Source organism: Branchiostoma lanceolatum, chromosome 13, assembly GCF_035083965.1.
Source record: "Branchiostoma lanceolatum isolate klBraLanc5 chromosome 13, klBraLanc5.hap2, whole genome shotgun sequence".
Lineage (NCBI taxonomy): Eukaryota > Metazoa > Chordata > Leptocardii > Amphioxiformes > Branchiostomatidae > Branchiostoma > Branchiostoma lanceolatum.
This window is the reverse complement of record NC_089734.1, coordinates 7,417,727-7,441,346: the sequence shown is the minus strand read 5'-3', so window position 1 is coordinate 7,441,346 and position 23,620 is coordinate 7,417,727. Positions and strand designations below refer to the sequence as shown.

The 23,620-nt window shown below is 40.2% G+C and overlaps 4 protein-coding genes across 4 annotated transcripts; all 4 read left to right on the top strand.

The window, feature by feature from the left end:
- Positions 1 to 283: 283 nt before the first annotated feature.
- On the top strand, positions 284 to 5,277 carry LOC136447821 (uncharacterized). Its single transcript, XM_066446888.1, has 11 exons — positions 284 to 435; positions 743 to 839; positions 1,263 to 1,399; positions 1,830 to 1,911; positions 2,420 to 2,577; positions 2,990 to 3,086; positions 3,223 to 3,359; positions 3,708 to 3,786; positions 4,158 to 4,282; positions 4,450 to 4,576; positions 5,075 to 5,277. The coding sequence occupies exons 1-11, from the start codon at positions 287 to 289 to the stop codon at positions 5,132 to 5,134; spliced, it is 1,248 nt and encodes a 415-aa protein (XP_066302985.1). The 5' UTR covers positions 284 to 286; the 3' UTR covers positions 5,135 to 5,277.
- Positions 5,278 to 8,542: 3,265 nt separating this feature from the next.
- On the top strand, positions 8,543 to 12,128 carry LOC136447772 (cation-dependent mannose-6-phosphate receptor-like). The gene is made up of 7 exons (XM_066446816.1): positions 8,543 to 8,807; positions 9,638 to 9,734; positions 10,138 to 10,253; positions 10,651 to 10,735; positions 10,854 to 10,951; positions 11,287 to 11,413; positions 11,672 to 12,128. The coding sequence occupies exons 1-7, from the start codon at positions 8,593 to 8,595 to the stop codon at positions 11,729 to 11,731; spliced, it is 798 nt and encodes a 265-aa protein (XP_066302913.1). The 5' UTR covers positions 8,543 to 8,592; the 3' UTR covers positions 11,732 to 12,128.
- A 159-nt stretch (positions 12,129 to 12,287) lies between these two features.
- On the top strand, positions 12,288 to 16,527 carry LOC136447773 (cation-dependent mannose-6-phosphate receptor-like). Its single transcript, XM_066446817.1, has 7 exons — positions 12,288 to 12,505; positions 12,953 to 13,052; positions 13,689 to 13,810; positions 14,126 to 14,207; positions 14,546 to 14,637; positions 15,048 to 15,174; positions 15,738 to 16,527. Exons 1-7 carry the CDS (start codon positions 12,339 to 12,341, stop codon positions 15,795 to 15,797), a joined length of 750 nt encoding a protein of 249 aa, XP_066302914.1. The 5' UTR covers positions 12,288 to 12,338; the 3' UTR covers positions 15,798 to 16,527.
- Positions 16,528 to 16,788: 261 nt separating this feature from the next.
- Positions 16,789 to 23,056, top strand: LOC136447920 (uncharacterized). The gene is made up of 9 exons (XM_066447059.1): positions 16,789 to 17,303; positions 17,784 to 17,834; positions 17,974 to 18,048; positions 18,503 to 18,804; positions 19,425 to 19,554; positions 20,112 to 20,239; positions 20,874 to 21,053; positions 21,207 to 21,303; positions 21,570 to 23,056. The coding sequence occupies exons 1-9, from the start codon at positions 17,178 to 17,180 to the stop codon at positions 22,026 to 22,028; spliced, it is 1,548 nt and encodes a 515-aa protein (XP_066303156.1). The 5' UTR covers positions 16,789 to 17,177; the 3' UTR covers positions 22,029 to 23,056.
- Positions 23,057 to 23,620: the final 564 nt, after the last annotated feature.

Here is a 23,620-nt window from a genome sequence, read left to right as displayed (position 1 = left end):
GTTCCTACGTACGTGATTATTATCATTATTACTATCATTATCATTATTATCATCATTGTCATCAGTGGTAATAGAAGTAATGGTATTTTTTGCAACAAGGAGGTTATTCTGCAATACCATACTGGTACCCATACTTCCATATCATGAGGAACCTCTACGTTTCAAATCACAAAAAAAAACGCTCTGCACTGTTCTAATACAGAGGAAAGAGAATAACAAACCTTTCAGCTAAATGTAATAATGCACTAGTTGCTAATCGGCGACGATATTGTTACAGCTTATCCAGATGAGCAGCCCATGTGCCTGTCCCGGCGCCGGACCGGACTGTGCCGGCCTGAAGCCGGTCACGTGTGAGAAGACTGGGCCGTGCTCATGCAGTATGAGTGACGGTTCGGGGGAGGTCAACCTACAGCTGCTGCTATCGGGGAACCCTACGTTAGTGTTGGAGTCTTTGGAATCAACATATTTTTCATCAAGGCTTTTTTTTATTGGTCTGTTATACACCTAGGGATGTCATTCCTGAGCAAAAGTATCGTAAACAAGGCTATAAGGTGTCCAGGACAAAAGATACAAAAACGGATATTATGATGCACTTCCAGGTATCAGCCACCAGGAGGCCCATGTTCGACCTTGATTTTTTATAGAGGTAATCAAACAAAAAGTACATATACATGTATGGTCATGTTAAGTGCGTATAAGAACGACCTCCTTTAACCTTTATTCTTTCACTTATTTCTTTCAGGTTCAGAGACTACAATTCGACCATTTTTCCCGATGGCTTCTTGTACTCCTGGAACCCCTGCGAACCTTTCTCCGAGGGCTCATGTAAAGATGTGGCGGTAGGTTAAGAAACTTGTTTGTTTACGTACTTCCTTATTGAATCCGTACGGAGTTTTTTTTTATCTCCGTGTGCCTGTTTGTTCATGACCCCTCAACGACTTGGAGGTCAAGGGACTATGTAAGTAGGTGGGCTTGTGATGGTGTGTGTCCGTAGTTATATACAAAAAATAGGGAAGATGACCGCAAAGGTCAGCTTTGGCGTTGTGGCAGAAAGTACAATTTAGAGTTGGTATAACTGACATGACGAGGCAGCTTATAACGGGGGGGGGGGCATTGTTTTCTATCTATTTGTGTTTTTTGCAGTTATGTAGACTCCATATGCTGAGAACAATAAGAAATGAAGAACATTATACTGTGATAAAGAAAATTTACAGACCACGTTAAAAGACATGGAACGTCATAGAATACCATTGTTATCACAGGCATGTAAAAGCGCTAGTGACGGTTCGGAGTATTACGATCTCGGAAAGCAGGATTCGGTACAGATCTCAGGCGGTAAGGACGCCTCAAGCGGAGACGTCGTCGTTTCATTCGCCTACCTATCTGAGGACGGAGAGAGGTACATTTGTTTTATTAAAGGTCTCTCAAACATTATGACACGAATATCGTATAATAGGCCTTCTTGATTCATGCGATTGTGTTTGTTTGTATTGCATACCCGGTAAACCGCCTCATGGCCGGTACATTTTTGTAACACACCAGGTTTGTACTAGCTGTATATGTGGGACAGATTTATTTTATCAACTCACAAAGGGATGGACACCTACTGGTGTTAAGTGTCTTTCTCGAGGGCACAACATCGTGACCTGTCAGGGATTCGAACTCAGGACCCCCAGGTTCTGAATCCACAACCCTAACTACAAGACTTTTGACCATTCATCCAACAATATCGGTGGAGATTCTATTTTTTGTAGCGCTTTCAAGCTATGATTTTATTGTTACACGTACACCGTTTTAGCATACAATGGTCGTTCTATTTCTTCCTTCAGGGATAGTATGGTTGTGGCGACGTGTACCACAGGTGACACCACCACCTTTACAGCCGAAGGACAAACAACTGAGAACTCTTATGTGAGACCCTTGCTGTGTTATGTTCAGTTGATTTGAATTTGGATGACATCTGCGCGCGTATTACTATTCGTTCGTTCAAAACAAAATTGCGACCAAACTGTGATGTGTGCAGAGCAGCTGTAAAATGAGCAAATACATGTCAAAGATTGCAGAAAAATATCGGAAAACGGATACAAATGTCGCACTCGTAGTTTGCTATGTGATTCAGTACAACTAAGCAGATATATGATGAAAAGCCTTTTCATAATGTCATTTACCAACACAGATAAACCTTTATGCTAAGCTCAGAGATATGTATTTCGAGCCGTGAACGAAGTCTTCTAACGTAAAAAGCTACCGAATTTATTGTTTGGTATACCTTGTTCCAAGTGCTCAGTCATTTGTCAAACAAAAGTTTTTTTAGCACGCCTGCATTAGTTTCGGAGCCCTCAGAGGATGTCATAAATGTAATCAAATCAGTATGGCCTTAATGCTAACATCATGTGTGATGGCCTATCTATCCCCACAGAGTTTCCAGCTAGAGAGCCCCTGCGCATGCCCCAACGCGGATCCGTTATGTGCGGGACGACAGACCCCGACATGTGACAAGACCGGACCGTGCTCCTGCAGGATGAGTGACGGGACAGGGGAGGTCGACCTCAGCCCGCTGCTGGCAGGAAACCCCACGTAAGTATCATTCATAACATCGACTATGTAATCTGATTCTAGGCTATGGATTGACCATAAGTTAGCAGGAAGGTTCATTTGAGTTGGTACATCATGAAGAATCAAACTGTTCTCCAAAAATATGTGCTCAGTCTTCCTCAGCTTTCTGACCCCATTCTATTCACGTGTGACGTCAGAAATGGGTCAAAGGTTGTTGGAAGTCGGTATCACCCCCCGTCCCGGTTGAATAGTTGGTACGCCCTAATGTAGATTGCTTGAAATAGCTAAGAGGGTACGACATGATGTAGAGACTAGAGAGTCCTAAAGTCATAAACTTCAAGAAGGTTGATACACAAATGAGTATCAGAGGCATGGTCTTGAGAGCGAAAGCCAAGAAACTTACATTTTCTCTGATTGAATGTTTTGTTTTCAGTTTTAAGGACGTTCCTGCGACGGAAGTCCCTGACGATTTCCTGTACTCGTGGAATCCGTGTGAACCCTTCGACGAGGGCTCGTGCCAGGGCGTGGCGGTAGTAGAAACATTTTAAGATACTTTGATGTATGACGGTATTTTCTAACAGACCTATGTGCTTCTTTTCAAAGTGTTGCTCTCCGCAATCAAGCTCCTATCATTGATGATGTTTGTTTGCTTCTTTTGTTTTATAGGTTTGTCAGAAAAAGAATGACGGTTCTGCGTACTACGATCTTGGTCGCCATGATTCAGTAGAAATCCAGGCCAGCCAGGATCCCATCACAGGAGCGTCAGCTGTGTCGTTCGGCTATACCTCTGCGGACGGACAGAGGTAAGCTTTATATCAAGTTTCATGGTATGAGGACACAATCGTAAAAGTAACAGTACCGAAATCTTGTTTGAAGAACATACTGTACATTCAGAAATATTCACGGTTTTTGCGGTGAACTCTTAACCGCTAACTTAAAATCATCGCGAAAAGTGATTCCATTATGTGACTGTAGCGCTACTATTGTTTCAAACGCGAACTTAAACGACCACGAACACTCAATTTTCTCTCTACCGCGATGTTAAATCCCCGCGAACATTTCTACATTTACAGTATTATTGTAAGATGTAACATGAAGTACACTGCCTGAATATGTTAATTCCGCTTACTTATTCTCCTTTTCTTTAATAGATCGAGTTTGATAATCGCGACATGTACCACTGGTGATACCGACTTTACTGTGGACGGACAAGACGTTCCGAATTCATACGTAAGAGCAATGTGACTACTTCAGTATGGTTACATGATCGTGTGTGTGTGTTTGTGTGTGTGTGTTTGTGTGTCTGGGGGGGTGTATGTGGGGTGTGTGTGGGTGTGTGCGTTCGTGCGCGCGCGCGTGTGTGTGTGAGAGAGAAGGAAGCAGAGAGAAAGAGGGGGAAGAGAGAGCGAGCGTGTGTGTGTAAGTGTGTGTGTGTGTTTGCGTGCGTGTGAGAAAGAGAGGGAGAGAGAGAGAGAAAGAGGGGAAGTGAGAGAGCATGTGTGTGTACGTGTGTGTATGTGTATGTACGTGTGTGTGCGTTCGTGTATAATTTGTTTGTTGCTTTTGCTCCACTAAAAGTAGCCTATGTTGTGCCTTCTCAGCTGTTCCAGTTATCCAGCGCCTGTGCCTGCCCTGGAGCGGATGCAGATTGTGCCGGCCTCATTCCTATCAATCCTACTCCATCTCCAAGAGCAGGTCTTGGTGGCGGCACTGTCTTCCTAATCATGTAAGTACACAAAACCAACACTGTAACAACCCTCATAGTTTCCAAACATCGCCTTTTGTTATATCATATTTATACCAGTTTAAGATTACAATGATATTTCATAAAAAGTGTATGCATATATATTCAGTTCAGACTAAAACTTTCACATCTGTTTCTTTACCCTTCAGAGCTGTGTCTGCCTTTGCTGGGTATTTCCTGGTAGGCGCCATATTTAACAAGGTCATCAGAGGAAAACAAGGGTCAGAGGTCATCCCGAATGTGCAGTTCTGGAAGAATCTGCCAGGTTACATCAAGGTACGAAATTTCAGATCACTCTTGTCGTACTTTCCACATTGTAAACTGCAGTCAAGTTTCTATTTGGAAAAAAAAATCAACTACTGCTGGTGTTTCCGGTTACAGTCCTGAAAAAATGTAGATTCTGTTATTCTTTATTATCGAATTTAGTTTATTTCTTTCAGTTCGTCCGAAGTGATCAAACAACAGATACAGTTTAACAATGTAATACTGAAATGCACCAGGCTTTTAACATCCTATTGTGATTATACAGGTGCATGTTGTATAGATTGTACAAGCACACCTATACTGAACAAAGAAGTAGAATGTTCACTCCACGAAAGTTTTATGTCCCCTGCCAGCGGCCGACCAAAAAGGCTAGAGTCGGCAGAGTTTTGCTAGGGTCGGTCGGGTAACGGGAAACAACAATTTTTCATGGGCCTAAGGCTTGGCTAGATGGAAAGATGGATGGTTGATGTAGCTTTGTTGTTTTCTTATTAGACCTTTGTTTTCTTACAGAGTGGAGTTTCGTTCCTCATTTCTCCCTGCCGAAAAACAACAACATATGAGCAGATCTAGAGCATAGAGAAACACGTATGCTCAATCAATCCCGATAAGCATTCTTTGATTAAGCATTTGACAGGAATTTCTATAATGAAGGCAGTTTTAATTCATAATAATTGTTAGCTGTGTTTCTAACAAATGCGTCAAAGGAAATGATACTTGACTCGTTTTATTTTGCTGAAAATTTCTTTTTTGAAACCAGTTAATAGTTAAAACCTTGGAAATATAAACTTAATCAGTGTTAACAATTGAGGTTACAAGCAGGGATAAGCAATCACCTGTAGTATCTCCCTCCATTTTGTGAATGGGGAAGTCTAATTAAGAAACTAGAGTTCCACGACCTCATACCTTCGCCGACTGATGTTAGCCTTTTCGAGTGAATGCTTATCACTCAGTATGTAAATAAGGTCCTCGATTGCATGAATTTCAAGTGATCCTTTTCTCTACACAAAACACAGCATTAAAGTAAAATCTTAGAAAAGAGGGCCATTGCAGCATTTCCTCATATATTATGTAAATGAGGCCATCATGATTTATGTCTGATAACGTCCACATTTGATTATCTCCCAAACGCCACAAGAATGAAATCCCATCATTTACCACTCTGGAATTATAGTATTTTGTCATAAATTATGCAAATTAGGTATTCGTTTGCATAATTGATATCTATCAATATTCCTCTCTTTCTCAGTTACATGTCACGTGTTTGACTACAATGGAATGCAAGGGTTTGTATACTTTTTCACATCACAGATCCTGATTTGCATGATTCTTATACGATCATGTAAATCATCACTCAAACTATGTACATCCCTACAAATCATGACGATCCGTCATCACCTTCTTGAGTTACTAGTATTCTCTTTCAAAGTTTAAAACAAACCCATACCTATACCTACACGAGTTCTCCCAAGAGTTATAAAAATAATCACTGTAAGAATATTTTTGCTTAATTGGTATCATAACTTTTATCTTTACTACAGAAAAGAAGGCAATTTGTTGGCAATGTATTTGCTTCAATTATGCCCTTATTTTCATAGTCGACATATCAATCAGTTTTTATCAAACCTATACCTTCCAACAGGGAGAGCGTTAGATCGTAAGGCTGTTGTGTTTAAATGCCCGTGTGACCTCCCTGACCCCAGAACAGAGCCCTGCACCAGGCAATTTAAGTATCACATGTGTCCTCCAGGGACGTCTCACAGGGAGCCTGCTCCGGTAAACTAGATCACCTGTCAGTGCAATTTAACCTGAATATATAGACTTAAAAATAGCAAATTGAAAGGGAATTGTAGACATTTCCTTATAAATTATGTTAATGAATTATGGCCTTGTCATGCATGATTTTTGTCTGATATTGTTCACCTTTACTTAGCTTCCTAATGATACAAGAATGAAATTCCAATCATTTACTATTGTGGTATTTCCAATTAGTATTTTCTCATTAATTATGCAAAATAGGTAGCTATTAGCATTATTGGTATCTATCGATACCTCTCTCTTTTTCAGCTATATATGTCACATGTTTAAGAGTCCTATTTTGAAAGGCAGCAGATTTATAAACTTTCTTTGCTAATTATGCAAATTAGCTCCTGGTTTGCATAATGGATATTCAATTATGTAAATCATTAATCGAGCTATCTACATACCATAAATCAAGACGATCCGTTGACCATAAGTCTAGTTATTCATGTCCAAAGGTCAAAACAAATAAATTAAAAACACCCGCTGCAGCTCCAAACAAGCCGCTAGAGGGCCCAAACGTGCACAACTTACTTCATGTGGCATGGACTATCTACCACACAAAAATCATGACCAAAGCACTTGCAGAAAATTCGACCTCAAACTTTGAAGCTACACTGCAGTACCCAAAGTACCTGCTAGGAGGCCCATCATCGAACTTGACCTTCCCCTTTAATAAATCTACCTATTCACTAAATATCATGCAGAACCATCAACAGCTTCTCGAGTTATCCTGTCAACAAACAAATACGCATACATAAACAGCCCACTGCAGTACCGCAGGAAAATGCCAGGTGACCCATTTTTAAACTTGAGCTTCGTTTTCACAATCTCTACGTACCCACCAAAAATCATGCAGATCCATCATCAATACGTCGAGTTATGTTGTCTACATACAAACACATTAACAAAAAAAGTCCACTGGAGCACTTTAGGAAAAGCCAGGTTAACCATTTTCGAACTTGACCTTCGTTCCCACGACCGCCACTTACCTACCAAAAATCAGCAAGATCCGTCAAAGTTCTCTCGACTTATGATCTCGACATACATATGGACCCACTTTACAGCTGGCGTAACCGATAACATAACCTTACCGCGAATGCATACATTCCCGGCGAAGGTAATAAAGATAAATCGTCAGTATGAGGGAAGTTCCACTGCAGTATCTTAGAAAGTTGCTATGAGGCCCAAACTCTAGTTATAGCGAGGTGTTACAAAGACCTATCCACATACTTAACATGAAAACAATCCATTCAGGCATTCTTGAGTTATCGTGTACACAGACGGAAGGATGGACACACACACACACACACGAACGCTGAAGAAAACATAACCTCCTTTGCAAAGTTAACAATGATCTTCGAGCTAAGTTGATGCTACAGATATTTGTAATAAACCATCATCCATGCTGCTATCCTGATTTCTATCTCATTTTTGATGAATTGCAAAGTTGCTCTTCTAGGGAAACACCTCCAGCGGTTAAACGATTAGATGATAGCTTAATTTAAAGGATTTATCACTCTATAATTCTAACAATAGCTGAGCCTATACTTCTGTTTCCAAACGAATGTAACTAACTGTGTAGGGTTAATCATTTTTATTACCTGGCGGTCAGCCACACAAGGCACATATTACTGATGAAATGTTTTGCTCTGTGTATACAGTACATCCGACAACGCTAATATTTGAGATAGCTAAGCATACTGGCCTAGAAAGCATTATGTAAACAGAGGTAAATGACCGCAACAGTTATTAAGATAATGCCAGCGTTGAACGTCTGAAACTCTTCTAAAGAATCACGTGCCAGACAGTAGTTTCTTATTTTTAAATGGGAGTTCGAAACGTGTAATGTAGATGTTAAGTTGAATTCGAAGATCCATGGCTAACACCTATTGTATGCTTGATATGACTTTATAGTAATGATCCTGTAAAACAAAAAAACTGCCACTTATTCCAATCAATATTTAAAAAAATGCATGGTACAAAAATATCTGTTATCGAAAATTCAAAATATGAAGATATGTTCTCTTAATTGTCCAAACAGGACATCACGAACACGTGACCCACTGTTACGCGACACGTGAATGTACCTGCCTACGGTCAGCACGAGCTACAGGACAAAGGTCAAACCTTACATACCTGCTACATTGTCGAATTCCTCATTATTACCAGACTGACACCCTTACGGTAGTGTCACCTGTTGATTAACACAGCGGCCAAAAAACCTGAATATGTTTGTGTCAACTCATTACACAGCGATGGTCCGTTCAGAATATTTCAAGTTAAGATTTCGGACCATCCTTGTGGTAACGGTGATGTTTCTCGCTACGTTTCGGGAGGCGAACTCGGTGGACTGTAACACCATCAACTCGTGTTCCTGCTCCATGGCGGACGGCTCAGGCGTTATAGATCTCTCCCCTCTAGCATCAACAGACGGTACTCCAAGGTAAGTTCATATCGCGAATACAACTTTGAACTCTGTGTAAGAAACGGTATGTAAACTTTCAAGGTAAACGTGTGGCAATGATTACAACATAAAAAATATGCATAAACTACTTTCATTAGCAAAATTCAGGCAGATCTCTCCAAAAAAAACATTAATCTAGTTATTTTGTATCACTGAGTTTCGTTCCAACGTTCCATCGCCTCTAAAACGTAAGTTCTCACCTGTGAGATATTTACTCTATAAACAAACACGTGACAATTACACCGCGTGTTTGGGTCAATATTGAACTCAGCAGATGAAAGACATATTGTCTTACTGGTTGTAAATCGTTAGACTATGTTCTCTCTAATAATGATGAATGATAGTAAAAAAAGAGAAGTGCAAATGTATCTAAAGGCATAAAATCTGTTTCTGATGTATCGCCGGGATTCAAAGCCTGCGATATTGCATAAGCCCCCGTAACAAATAAAAATTTCAGCTCGGCCGACGTGTTGGTGAGCTTCAAATGTGCATTTTGGGCCGAAGTACGGCCGACGTCCTGTCGATTGCGCGGGCTTCGGGCAATTTTTAGAAATAGAAGTTTATCCGAATATCGGCCTTTTAACAGGTTAGTCGATACTGACTTCGTGCATGTCCAAGAGATGGTACCATGTCATGGGGGGTTTTTAGATTTTAATTTTAGTGTTCGACGGAAGTCGCCCGAGATTTTCATTAGAAAATACGGTCGACGCTCGGGCGATTTTGAAATTCGACGATCTACAAAGTTGGCCGACGCTCACATGAATTGTGACGCCGGCTTTATGAACAATATGGCATTTATATCTCGCTAGGTACAAAGGTTACAAGGCCACCCAGCCGCCCGACCAGTACGTGTACGACTGGAACCCCTGTCAACCCTTTACTGACGGGGACTGCGTGTCTGTGGCGGTACGTGAGCAGCAGATCTTCTGCAATTTGACAAACAAATGATCTTCAATATACAACATACAAGAGGACTTTATTGGATATCGCAGTGTTGCTAGTAAATCTATACTAATGTACAATAATAAAAACCATTTTCAATAGCATCAAGCTAAGTATAACTTCAATTTTTATTAAACATTTGAAATAGTAAGGCAGACCAAAAATAAAATGGACAGATTGATTTTAAAGAAGGCAGTCGACTGTCCATAGTGGTTTATATGGCGAGTCAGGCATTTAAATGCCAGCTTGTTTTGACTTTGAGACAATTCAGCTCATGACTGGTCCGATTACCTGTTCTGCAGAACAAACAAACAAAATAGACTACCACAAAGTTTTCTCGATTACGTAATCTTTGTTACACATGCAGGGTTGTCAGTCGGACCCAGATGGCGGGGACAACTACGCCCTAGGGACGCAGGAAAGCGCCACCTTCGGATCGGCGGATGACGGGACGGTTTTGTTAGCATACTCGAGTGGTGTGAGGTAACGTATACATGTAGTTAATAGTTCCTTTGTCATGATACGCAATACGTATTCTTGTATCTAAAATATGCATTTGTGATGTCTAGTGGAACTCAACTAGTGTATTTTTACCTGGTTACGTTCCATCATGTATGATGATTGGCTGGCAATTTTACACATACACAAAAGCTTCACAGTACAAATGTATAACACTGCTTATCTTACTGTTAGTTAGTCCTTTTGTAGAAATGTTTTTTGCTTACCGTTTTTACTCTAGGCTGTAGGGTAAAGAGCAGACTCGGATTTAATCCATATGGAAGGTAAACAAGTGTTACATCTGTAGTAAAAAAGGTTTGTATGGCAGAGTAGCAGTTTGATAGGGTTATATAAAAGCATACATTGTTTGCACATTTTCCAGGACGTTACTTGTGACGTTGACATGCACCACAACTCCTACAACGTTCACCGTTATTGGAGAGGATCAAACAGTCGGAAGCACTTACGTAAGTTTTCACAGACGTGGCCAGTAGCTTTGCGTCGTCCGTGCTTTTATTTTCCGGTTTCTATATTGTACATTCCCCCTATGTTGACCGTTAACGTGACTTTTTTCTCCTTGATTAGGGGTTCGAACTCCGAAGTCCGTGCGCATGCCCAGGTGCTACCGCCACTTGTGTGAATGCAGGATCTGGACTCAGGGGAGGAACAGTATTCATCATCATGTGAGTGAACATAACATTTTTGTCATCGTCATATCATAGACTTTAGCTTAAATAACTTATATGAAGCATTTGTTTTTACAGGTTTTGATAGCAAATCCTATGTTGGTTCAGGACCACTTAATCTATCCTTTACACGTCTCTTGCCTCTTCTTGAGACAAGTGTATATGAATTGAAGAGTTTTTGTAATACAGTGCTGTCTGAGGATGTTTGACTCATGAAATATATCATCTTTTACTGAGTCTTCATACTGTGTATAGAATCTATGATATTAAACAAGGGAAAGTGAAAATCAATTGCAAAAGAGATGCTAAATAAAGGTATTGTTGTTTTTCAGATTTATCGTGACAGTATCTGTGTACCTGATTGCCGGTATGCTGTACATGTCGCTCGTCAAAAACGCCACAGGAATAGAGAGGATACCAAACATCGGGTTCTGGAGAGATCTACCGGCTTTAGTCAAAGTAAGCACCTATGTAGAAAACGTTTATTTGCTGATGATAAAACAGGAAGACAAAGAAATGCAAGTGGAAAAAATACAAGAGATCTGAAATGAGAGCGAAAATTGACATGGGAAATATCTTTTGTTTTGTTTTCAATGTAGGTAACATTGGATCTATAGTTAAGTTTTATAGTAAATTTTATAAAGGTTACATTTGGCCATGGATCTTTTATAAGCTTTTGATACATATTTATAAAATCTATTGTTTGTTCTGTTGCAGGATGGTGGAAAACTCTTAATTAGCCCGTGCTCCAAGTCTTCAAGCTACAGCAACTTTTGACGCAACTAAATGTTGATTAACTTGAAAATCGCACGTTTCGTTGTAACACTTCACTTGCAGTCAAAACAAGCACACTAGATAGATGGAATAAAAGGGCAATCGCCAATATTTCAGAAACGTACTGCATGACAAATGTATGTATTTCATAATTGCTGCATATTTCGTACGTTTGCGTTCAGAATTTCATCAGCACATTGCATGGCAATAAACATATGTGCTCGTCCCGAAATTGTTACTGATATACCGTTGCTTGTGTAATCATAAAGAGGAGCAAAAGAAGTTAACAGTTGTAGGTTAAACTGTAGATTGTGCTATAACCTATAGAGTGCGGTGCAGATACTACACAATGACGTTAATGACTAACTCAGGGACAAACATGACCCTTGATAGCACCATGCCTCACGTGTTGTTCTTGTGAGAGTTGTTCAACATTACCCAAGAGGCTTAGCGGAGCAAACACAACACCTTTCTGGGCACCAAGCAGTTCTTCGACTGGACCTAAGCCGCAATTTATCACTGATAGATTGCAATCCAGCTGCGGGTGGATAGGGGGGTAAGACATATTTGTTTAAGATACCAGACGGTGTGGCTTAGTTGTTGGGACACCATGAAACTTGGCGGCTTGATATGGAAGGGATTCCATCTCTCCCTATTGTTCGTACTACTTGTCGGACCAAATATCGTGTCCTCGCAATGTCAGAAGATTAACAGCTGCTCGTGTCGACTTCCAACCGGCGTTATAGACCTATCACCGCTGGGCTCTGGGAACCCTCTGTAAGTATCATGTTATAAGCTGTATTGAGATGACATCTTCGATTGTTTATGAGAGTTAAAACCATGTAGTATAATAACAGATCAACGTTTTTAACTGAACAAATTATGGATTATAGAGACAAATGAAGTTATGTTTGCTGTAGCAGCCACGGAATGTCATTAACCAGAATGGCACCAACTTGCCCCTCCTCTTCAGAAGAAATATAGTGAACTTTGACTCTGAAATTGAATGTTTACGTGTGGTATGACGTTGGCCATTTCTTTTTGTCGCTGTTGGATGTATACAATTTTCTTTGATCACATCCTCTCAGCCTTATTTTAAAATTCTTAAACAGACTACTTCTGAGGTATAAGCTAGTATGATGCCGAATCAATGAGATTTGTTAAGTTCATGTCCAAGATATTTGAAAGGTTCCTTTGGCTGACTTGTGCTTTTCTTTCCTGTAGCTACAAAGACCTGAAAGCAACCCAGTTTCCAGATGACTTCTTGTATTCGTGGAATCCGTGCAAACCGTTTACTGGAGAAGGCTCCTGCACCGATGTTGCGGTAAGTGGGGTTGTGTCCTGAAAATCAACAATAATTAACTTTTTCTTTGTGAAAGGAACACTCGCTGAAACGTAATGCACTTGGGATTGCAATTTTCTGCAACGCCGCTATGCGGCAACTAGTAGAACTGCATTAAACCTTGAAGGTAGGTGACAAGTTGGCGACATGCTGGCAAATCAGAACGTTCTGGTTATGTTAAAATAATAATTTCAACATCCAAATACAGAGTACAATATGCTAACAGAAGATTTTCTTTGTAATCTTTTTCTAATAGTAATAACTTTATTGCACAGCAATTATGCGTAGTACATATACTTACCATCCAATACACTGGAAGACTAAAGTAATTTCATCTCTTGTTGATGAAAGAAACCAATTATTTATTAGAAGTCAAACCCAACAAACTACAAAATGTAGCTCGATATATATATACATATTTCCGAATTTAGTATACTGTAGGAACAAGTTCTTAATACAATGATTGCATTTATCGCTGTGATTGTTATATCCATGACAGGTCCTAGTCTGTCACAATGATGACAGTTGAGTATGTATCTATTTTACATGCAATTAGCCTTCGGGCATGTATATGTAATAAACATATACTAGAGCCTCTAAACTACCCCCCCCCCACAGGTATGTCAGAAAAGTACCGACGGACAGACGACATACAGCCTGGGCTCGCAGGACTCTGCCGCGTTTGCAGGCGACAACACTACCGTGACACTCGGCTATACAGGGCCGGCTCCTGATAACAGGCAAGGTTTGATGTGTGATGGGCCAAGCCACATACCTATGATCATATGAATTCCTCTCTCACCTGGCTATAAGAGAATCTGATAGCTAGATGTAGCGGTCTTAATGATCATGATAATGATTTTAGGGACCACAATTGAGTGATTCACCTACACAAAATTGACTGCTATGCAAACACTATTTTGTTTATTGTGTGATCACGACAACTGTTTCCGCAACTGTCCAATGAAGACACGTAAAAGACATGAAATCACCGCTGACAGATAAGATTAAGTTTTTGCCAACGTAACGTTACAGTAACTTGACTTTCCCCTCAGACAATCTGTGATCGCCCTTACCTGTACGTCAGGCGCAACGCAGTTCACCGTGCTGGGGGAAGATACAAGTGCCAGTGTCTACGTACGTATCATCTTATCACGATTCATAAAGTACGGTTACAGTTATACAAAATGTCAGATATAGATACATGTAACATGAAAATTGCAGAATGGTATATCTTAGTCAAAGGAGTTTGTCATGTACTGTTCCTGGTTTATGGCTAGTGTACTAGTAATAGTTCCATCTGATATCTCTGTATTTGGTGATACATCACATGATAACTTTTCTACGAACTATATATATGAGTCAACATATCAACACATACTAGCACCATAGCTATACTAGCCATTATAACAGTATGTATGGAAGTATAGTCTCGTATATGCATATCATGTGACGTTTACCCATCTTCTTTGAAGAAATTTGAGCTGAAGAGCCCCTGCGCATGCCCAGGATCATCGGGTAGCTGCGGCAGTTCTGGGATTAGTGGCGGCTGGATTTTCGTCATCATGTAAGCACTACAGTCTTGTTTTCTCTGGCCTAGCGACTTTCTGTGGTACTGCTGTGTAACTTTCGGTTTTGATATCTCATGTTCTGGACGCTGGTTACGATTTTTGGTTGGTATATAGCGCTTGTGGTCGGAAGATGTGATATAAGTTTGGGCCTTCTAGCAGCTTTCTCAGGAACTGCAGGTGATGTTTCAGTCGCAGACTTTGAAACAGGATAAGTCGAGACGGGATGCGTTGATTTTCATGATTCTTGTATATTTTCATGAGCTCGTTTGCTTGTGTGAACATAAGAAGTTCTGTAATTGTAAACCAAACCCTAATTCAGCGCGCTTTTATAGATAGATGCAATGGCATGATTGTATGGTTTTATTGTGTTATAACGGAAATAAACCAGTCATTCATATTTGTACAGACTGGTGGTAGTGCTGGTGGTGTACCTGGTGGGCGGGGTTCTCTTCATGTCTCTGGTGAAGAAGGCGTCTGGAGCCGAGCGGATCCCAAATGTCGAGTTCTGGAAGGATCTACCTGTACTCGTCAAGGTCAGTCTGTGACATGGTCATGTTCAACTTCTCCTTTTACACTTATGTATACGCCCTATTTGGTGGTTGGGCTGAACAGTATTATCTGTACATGTATCGAAATATCATGCAGGCAATTTTGTGTCTTCTGTAGTACTGTTGTGATTTAATTAACCATTTTTTTCATTTTTAAAAGTCATTTAACGCTATGGTAGATACAAAGGACCATCCGCACTGTACATTCTTTTTACCTTCGCCAAGAAGGTTATGTTTTCGGTAGCGTTTGTATGCGTGTGTGTATGTATGTATGTATGTATGTATGTATGTATGTATGTATGTATGTATGTATGTATCGAGTTCGTACCAGCCTAACTTAACTCCAGAAGGCCTTGACGGACTGTATGGATATTTGATATGTGGGTTTGTCTTGATGAGACATCAAAATGCATAAATTTTGGACCTCCTAGCGACTTTTCAAGATACTGCAGCGATACTTCCGGTCTAATATCTCCTTATCTATTCTATAATAAACGTCCACTATGTACTCATATTGACTATGAATTTCACCTTTCTATTCCCCTCAGGACGGTGCCGTGCTTGTCATAAGCCCATGCCGGAAGGAAGGAAAATATGACAGCATTTGATTTAACCAAAGTTGGAGACGGACATTTACCTAACTAGTTCGAGGATTTAGCTACTTTAGTACTAGGTTTACCTACGCAATGATGGGCGTTATATTGCAGTTATAACCATCATTACAAGATTAAACCTTAGGCTTTTGCATGAAATACATGATATAGAACTTGACTATACACAGCGTTAATTCCTAGTTAAAGGATAACCTAATATTGTTCATCACTGGTACATGGTAAGTCATTCATCGATCAAATGAACAGTAGTTTGAGGCAAAGTAACTTAAATTATTAAATAATACATCATAAGAAAAACAATCAAGCATCTAATACCAGCTCAGAAAAGGACAAGAAATAGCCATGTCTTTAAGTATCAGACTTTTCAACCTAGGATTGATGTGTTTAAAAATTCGTATTTTCCTAGAACGATCGTAGAGTGGAACTCGTTACAACCAAGTACAGTGGAAGCATCCTCATTAGATAGCTTTAAACAATGCATGCAGTTAGATATGCGAAGGTTAGACGTGACAGGTCGTTCGGTGTAGTATAACCAGCTGCTGCCGCGCCGCGTGCCTGCGAAGCTGGTGTGTTACGCCGAATGGCGGTTATACCGGCTATATAGATACAGATACAGATACAGAATCCTTCTATATTTTTTGCTGCTTTCAGGACTACCTACACTTTTGTCATGAACTGAATTGATGAATATGTTAATCAATAAAGGTCATGCCATCAAAAATTATCCTCGTCTGTACTTTTAACGTTTAAGAATCACTATTATTCACCACGTCTTGATCCACATGCCACTTAAGTAATGTATTTTAGGTCGTACAGGTTGGAGACGAAAAATCTCACTGACCGAGAATGTTCCAACAATGCAAAGTACGTTGGTACAAAAGTCCTCGTAGACCACTTTTCACAATACTCGTCTAACAAAAAGGTATCTAGGCACGGCCGTGTGAACTGTAGCATGAGCAAACAACATGATACAATCAACAACCGATTTGTAACGGGGATTCCTGCTTTCTTCAAAAGGTTGTGGCACACAACTTGACGACTATTGAAGCACAAAGGCGATAGATTGCTTCTACGGGAGGCAGTGCTATGTTGTAGTCGGTACAAAAAGTTGTCATGGATCCAACTTCTGTGAACATAACAAACTTGTCGTTGCATACTGCATGTGCAGTATTTCCCAGTGTATATTCCATTTTAACAGGGGTACTTAGTGTTGCTGATCAGCCATGTTCCTTCCCTAACTTCAACTGCGAAATGGTAATCATTGTATAAACGTATGAACTTTGAACTAGGATTAAGCTGTTTTGGAATGGATTAGCTGTGCTTGAAACGGGAGTTTTCCAGTCTTAAGCCTTAAATGGCGAGAAATCGCCTGCCATGGATTCAAAAGCCGATACTGAAGAGGGGCAAGCAGAGGAAGAACCGTTCCATGACCCTCCTCGGTTTGTCACGATGTCCATCAAGAAACACAACAAAGTACAACCTGACGTTTCCATCCCCGTGGTAAGTACTCCTATCACACATGTACTTTAGTATAGGGTAAGGTGCTATTGTGTCTAGAGATAATTCCCAACGCCATAGTTTGTACTGAGGGCCCACAGAAGTGGTCCACACGATTGTGAATGGAGAATGGTGTGGTGTACCGAGGTCCCACAGAAGTACAGTGGTCTAAACGACTGTGAATGGAGAATAGTTCACAACACCACTGTTGAGTGCACGAAGTCATTGTTGGAAGATCGTAGCAGTGGTTTAGATTTGGATCCAAACATTTCCAAGCTCCTGTATGAAACCGTCGTCAAACAACGAGACTATACGTACAAAACATTTCAGCATCCTTACACTTTGCTGCGTGTGACTTTCAGTACTAGGCTGAACTCCCTTCACCTGAAAACACCATTATATACTCACAATTATACAAATTTGAAATAAAATGTGACATAACATTCATCAGTTGTTCTAAACGGATATATTCTTCTGCCTCAGGGACCGTCTTTGACAGAACAACGTTCTGCCGGCTTGTCTCAAGGTGCACAGGTCAGTGTCAAATGACTTTAGAGATTCCCTAACATGTTGTGATTTATAGCTTTAACCATGGCTTCCATGTAACCTATCCAGGCTATATGCTATGACACCTGCTGATAGTATTGTAAAACGTGATGTATTTCTTACACAGGGTCAGGGGATCGCTCTTGAAGCGCCATCAGCCATCGAGTTTGCTGACATTCCTACATTCGTCCGACCTACGCAAGTAAGTATGGTAGTACAGTTTGTAGACTGGTGCATGATCTAATACCAGGCACAAGTTTAGGCATTGTATTGATACTCATGTAAAGCTATAACTGGCAAACTGCGAGTATCACTTACAGAAACGTGCCACCATACCGAAGTATAGTCCGATACCTAATTACGTCAATAAAAAAAAAAACATTTGCGATAGATAACATTGAAAAATAAACTTGTTTGTTTGTTTGCTAGTTTGTTAGTTTGTTTGTTCAATTATTTGCACAACAAAAAATTGCATGATACGGTAAACGATTAAAAAAACGATGCAGGAGGAGGGGAAATGTATATTGCTTATACTAAACACCGCTCCTCCATTCTAATAAGATTTCATTATAATCTAGTACCAATATTCGATAACTTGCAAAGTATATACTGCTGCATTCACTGTTCTAATATGATATCCCTGCTTTCCCTTTTAGGTACAGCAGAGGTCAATCCGAGAAAACTACAAATCCTTCTCCAATGCTAAAAACCAAGTCATCGAAAAGACAGGTAAAGTCCTGGGCACCCTCCTCAGGGCTGTGTTTGCCGTGGTAGCAAACAGTCTGTTTCTCATGAACTTTGTCTATACCATCCATAACGCTTACGGTGACCCCAACAATACACCACAACTGTTCGACAAAACTGCCACGGCATTCGCTGTGTTGGAGCTGGTGATCATCGTGGGGACATACACACTCGAGATAGGGCAGAGCCGCGGGAAATGCCAGAGGGAAAGAAGGTGAAGTATTATTATGTTATTATGTCTTATGTGTTTCAATGTAGTATTTCAGTGTCCAATGCTTTATATTTTACATTAATTAGACCATGTCTTATCATATGTGCATGAATATACAATAAAGATTATGATTATTATATTGATCTTGATTTGTTACTGGGCAACACCCTTCTTGTTGGGGTAAAGCGCCCAGGGGAGTGCGCTACGCTTTTATTGTCCTCTGAGGTGCAGGAGCACCGCCTCCTTAAACTTTGATATATCAATCATATTGATTATATATTGATTATATTGATAGTGTTTCCCTTTTACCCTTTGCACTTTGACACCTTCACTCCTTTTAGAAAGATATGCTGTAAATTAAATTATATGATGAGTATGGTTAAAAATCAGTATTTTCAGTGACCAATACCAAGTTTGAAATCTGTAAATCAAACAAAATTGTCCATGTAGTAACAGACCTTCATCTATGTAGGCTGGGCCACTGTGTATGATATACATGATCGAATATTGTACTGATGAAACCTGATAACACAGAATACTGTACGTACAGTTATGCCTACCTCAAAACAACATTGATATCTACATTATTATGCTTTTCATATGTGCTAATATATTTCACAAAGGTTGAACAAGTTGGCTGGTGGCAGAGGGGACTGGGAAATCATCAAAACCTTCTTCCTCGAGTTCTTGCTCTATCCAATCGTCATAGTCGATCTGTACGAGTTTGTCGTGGAGAAACAATACCTTTTGCAGGTAAGTGTCTGTTGTAAGAAATAGTATCTAATGAATGGTTTAATCTGGTTTGACCGTTAATAGTTTGACTGGTGGCATTATCTTTATGTTATACCACCATTGCACAAGGGCGGTGACCTCGCTGTGACCGCCCTGCAACCAAGACTTTGACAGAGCGCTCAATGAATTTCAAAGATTAAATAATCTTGTTTACGCTTTGTGCGTTTCATTATTTTTTCGGTCATTCTTTAACATTTCGCACGATGGTCCAATTATGATGTCAAAGGTTACACAAATTCAATTTAGGTCGCAGTGATTTGGCAGCGCGATCGCCGTCTAGTGGATTGGGGACACCTTTACACTATAGGGCACAATTTGTTTGATGCTGTAAATTGCTCATAAGGTCTGTGATGTGTAAAGTTTTAATCTGAAAAAAATAAAAAGGTTTATGAATCATTGATATCAATTGACACTGTTGCACAAATCGGAAAGTCTGTGAAGCACCACCTACACCTATAACGCTATGTTCTATCAATGTGAGATTACTAGAAACTTGTGCAATTGTGTTTTTTTTTCAGACACCAATTGAATCCATTTTGGGCGCCATCTTGTTTCTCCTGTTCGTCCTTGAGCTGACCCAGACGTACGTAGTGCGCATCTACGTCCTCGTGTGTATCAAACAAACCATCCAGAAGGAGTTCGAAAGGTACAAAAATGTACTTTGAAAATGTCTGAATGAGGGCGTGGGTCTGTATCCCACTTCTGACACCATCTATTTGTTTCTTGGTCACTTTGTATTGATTTGATTTATCTATTTGGCTGCAAAAAGTACAGCCAGGGATACCCAACGAGCCGAAGGCTATTACAAAGGGTTAGCCATAGTTAACACTTTGTATTGAATGAGACTGAGGTAGAAATATGCTTCTCTTCAATCTGATTCATATGGTTTGAACTTGTTGAGAACCCCGACAAGCGTCTTGCTCAATGCTAAGTATGACTGTAATTATAGTATAGCTCGTTTGGCTGGCATAAGACTCGGACTAAGATTTCTAGTGTTCGGGTTAACATTTCCAAATCGGAGCCCGATTTGGAAATGTATACCCTAACACTGCATATCTTAGTTCCTAACACTAAGACTAGACCGGGTTGTTTGCGGGGACGAAAAATCAAAGCGTGCACAGATTATGCTAATGAGTATTTTTTTTCTACGTCCCGTGTGTTTTGTTGTCTCTTATAATTATATCATACTTTTCGTTCCCGAAAACTGTCCGGCAGGGCGACGGTTGGAAATGCATGTGTCCCTAGCATTACAATACACCCCCCTCCCTCTTTCCCAACAGCACCGCCAACCGCCGTACCTGTAACGGACACTGTTACGCCTGGTGGAGTGGAGATGTCCTGGCGAGCCTGATTGGTCAACAGCTCCAGAACATGCTCCTCTTCGTACTGATAATGGCCCAGTTGGGTTACGTCATTCACATGGAAAACCCGAACGAAGAGTACACGGTCACATTATGGAGGTAACTTTGCATCAAATTCCTATACTTATACCTGTACTTGTACTTGCGCATCCACGGGTTAACTTTCTAACACTGACATTGAACAAGTGCAAAATGAAGTGCTTTGTCAATATCTGAAAAAAAAATATAGAAACTTTGAAATTCTCTTTCCAGTGGCGTGATTATCGCAGCAGGAATACTGTTTCCTGTCTTTCAAACCCTCATCTTCCTTCTGACCAACAAGATGTGGGTTTACGAGATTATATATCAGGTAAGGAATACAAAACATACAACTCGAGTAGAGGATCAGCAATCGCTAGATGTCGTTTTTGTTCTATTGCTGTACATGGTAAAAATGTCTTCTTGGATGAAAGCATGCTAAGTGATACAGTGTATACTAGTCGTGCGGTAAAGCTTTATTTTGATACTTGAGATCAGAATTTGCCAAAAGAAACAATTTTTTTGTTTGTTTTCAACCGTTCAAGTTATGATGACTGCTGTTTTAGATATCTTTTTTTTCTTATTTTGTCGTTGAAGGTTTTATATGACAACGAACGACAGGACCTGTCGGATTCGCATAGCAGCGCCACCCAGCAGGACACAGACGAACGGCAGCGAAAACCTCGCGAGTACAAGTCGATGTGGAAGGAAATCTCTAACCAAACATGGAAACAAAACGTCTGGGCTGGACTCTGGAACGGTCCTACAGGCGTCGCAATCGTCATTTGGGCGGCCATGTTTTTAACTTATGTTTTTAGTTCCATTTTTGCACGCACCCCAGTTCCGCTGTTGGTCGCCATTGTTTTGATGAACTGGCAAATAATACTAGCTTGTATTGTGATCTTCTTTTGGACACTTTTGCACCTTGTGTACTACATGGTGTATAGCATTGGCTATGTTTTATATTACATGGTGTATGGCATAGCCCATGGTTTGTATTATATGGTGAATTGTTTAGGCGCCATGTTCCCACCGGAAGCAAGCGAAGATGAGTGAGTGAATTGCTTGGCAGCTACTATTTCAGTAATGTGTGCTGCTTGCTGTAAAGCATGGTAAGTGAATTCCCCACGAAAACTAATAAAACAGGTATCTCAACTATGATATTATTTATGTAACAATAAAAGAAAAACATGCGATGTGTTTGAATTAAAAGAAGTGAAAGAATGGCATCAGCAATTCTAACATTGGAGAAATAATTTCTCCTTCTGGAAAGCAAGATTCGGGGACAATATAGCTGCGGGGAAAGGGGGCTCATAGTGGCTTAGGCCATCTATGGGTGTCTCTCTTTCAGAGATACATTTATGTTGTAATGTTTTTAAACACTCGCAATAACATACACGATGGTTTTCAAGCGCGTTGTATTATTATTCAACGTTACTCACATATAATTTAACCACTTAATATGTCATTTTCGTTCATGGATGATGGTAAGGCGAATAAAATATTCTTTTTTTCATTTTCAATTCTTCACATCCCCTTCTTTGAGAGTTTTGACTTTGGAATTGAATTTGGCATTCTACCACATCAGCATCGTTTCCCTATATTATTTGTTAGCAGTTTACAAAATATATTTAATCATTTTGTTGCTGCTCTGAACAATTTACGGTAAGGTCGAAACCTTTTTTGGGGAAAAGGATGAAAATTGATGCACGCGCGGATGTCATCCATATTTTCAAATTTAATGCTATAAATCTACAGTTAGTTCTCATTTAGGTTAAGAATGCTTCATAGAGTTGGTAGCTATTTGGTTGTAAAGCCTTCACATTCAACAGTGCTCTTTAACTCGTCGAGGTCTATGGTAGCACACCAGTAGAATCCGCTTAACTGCACCACCCATTTGTCAGCGTTTTTGGTGCAATTATCCGGCTGGTGCAATTATGCGAAATGCCCAGCTGGACCGCACCACCATGGGCGAGGGGGTGTATTGTTAGTCAGAAACACTAGCACAAAGAAAACAGACGAAATTATTCAGCTATTAACTTTATTTATTGACCCTTTGCTGAAAATAAAGAAATGACTACGAACCTGTTTTGATTTTGCATTCTTTCATTTTTCCATGCAATGGGAGGAATTCTGAAACATCGCCATGCCACTCATGGGATAACAGTTTCTGTGTTACATTACATAGAGTGCCGTTGTCGATTTAGGTAAATCATGTAACGTTACCGCCATGAAACTTAGAATTGAAACTAAAACTTGGTTACTGATTACGGGTGACCTGCCCGGGACCTCCCATACGATTCCTATCAACGTAACTGTCAATGGAGACCGCCTTCTTTTGCTACTCAAAACAGTTTTAAACATATTGGCGGTATTGAGCCTCTACACCGGCAGGTATCGGCTCATTTGTACCGCGTTTGCCGATTTTAGCGCACCTTTTCAGTTAACTTGTCGAGGATTTTTGAAAAAAATTGGTGCAGTTATCCGGCATTGGTGAGCATGAGTGGTGCAGATATGCGGAGTCACTAACAATGCAGTGAATGGGAACCGTTATTGGATATTGGGATTCGGTGCAATTAAATGGAAGGTGCGTTTATCCGAGGTGCAATTAAGTGGCTTCGTCTGTATATTTCACATACAAAAGAGCT

Bases quoted from the DNA above. Each gene is read 5' to 3' on its own strand.
- LOC136447821 (XM_066446888.1), top strand. From the start codon at position 287: ATGAGCAGCCCATGTGCCTGTCCCGGCGCCGGACCGGACTGTGCCGGC. The intron at 2,578-2,989 runs GTAAGTATCATT...TTTTGTTTTCAG, and splicing joins CTGCTGGCAGGAAACCCCAC to TTTTAAGGACGTTCCTGCGA. The intron at 4,577-5,074 runs GTACGAAATTTC...GTTTTCTTACAG, and splicing joins ATCTGCCAGGTTACATCAAG to AGTGGAGTTTCGTTCCTCAT.
- LOC136447772 (XM_066446816.1), top strand. From the start codon at position 8,593: ATGTTTGTGTCAACTCATTACACAGCGATGGTCCGTTCAGAATATTTC. The intron at 8,808-9,637 runs GTAAGTTCATAT...ATATCTCGCTAG, and splicing joins TCAACAGACGGTACTCCAAG to GTACAAAGGTTACAAGGCCA. The intron at 10,736-10,853 runs GTAAGTTTTCAC...CTCCTTGATTAG, and splicing joins AAACAGTCGGAAGCACTTAC to GGGTTCGAACTCCGAAGTCC.
- LOC136447773 (XM_066446817.1), top strand. From the start codon at position 12,339: ATGAAACTTGGCGGCTTGATATGGAAGGGATTCCATCTCTCCCTATTG. The intron at 13,811-14,125 runs GCAAGGTTTGAT...CTTTCCCCTCAG, and splicing joins GGGCCGGCTCCTGATAACAG to ACAATCTGTGATCGCCCTTA. The intron at 15,175-15,737 runs GTCAGTCTGTGA...TATTCCCCTCAG, and splicing joins ATCTACCTGTACTCGTCAAG to GACGGTGCCGTGCTTGTCAT.
- LOC136447920 (XM_066447059.1), top strand. From the start codon at position 17,178: ATGGATTCAAAAGCCGATACTGAAGAGGGGCAAGCAGAGGAAGAACCG. The intron at 19,555-20,111 runs GTAAGTGTCTGT...TTTTTTTTTCAG, and splicing joins AGAAACAATACCTTTTGCAG to ACACCAATTGAATCCATTTT. The intron at 20,240-20,873 runs GTACAAAAATGT...CTTTCCCAACAG, and splicing joins ATCCAGAAGGAGTTCGAAAG to CACCGCCAACCGCCGTACCT.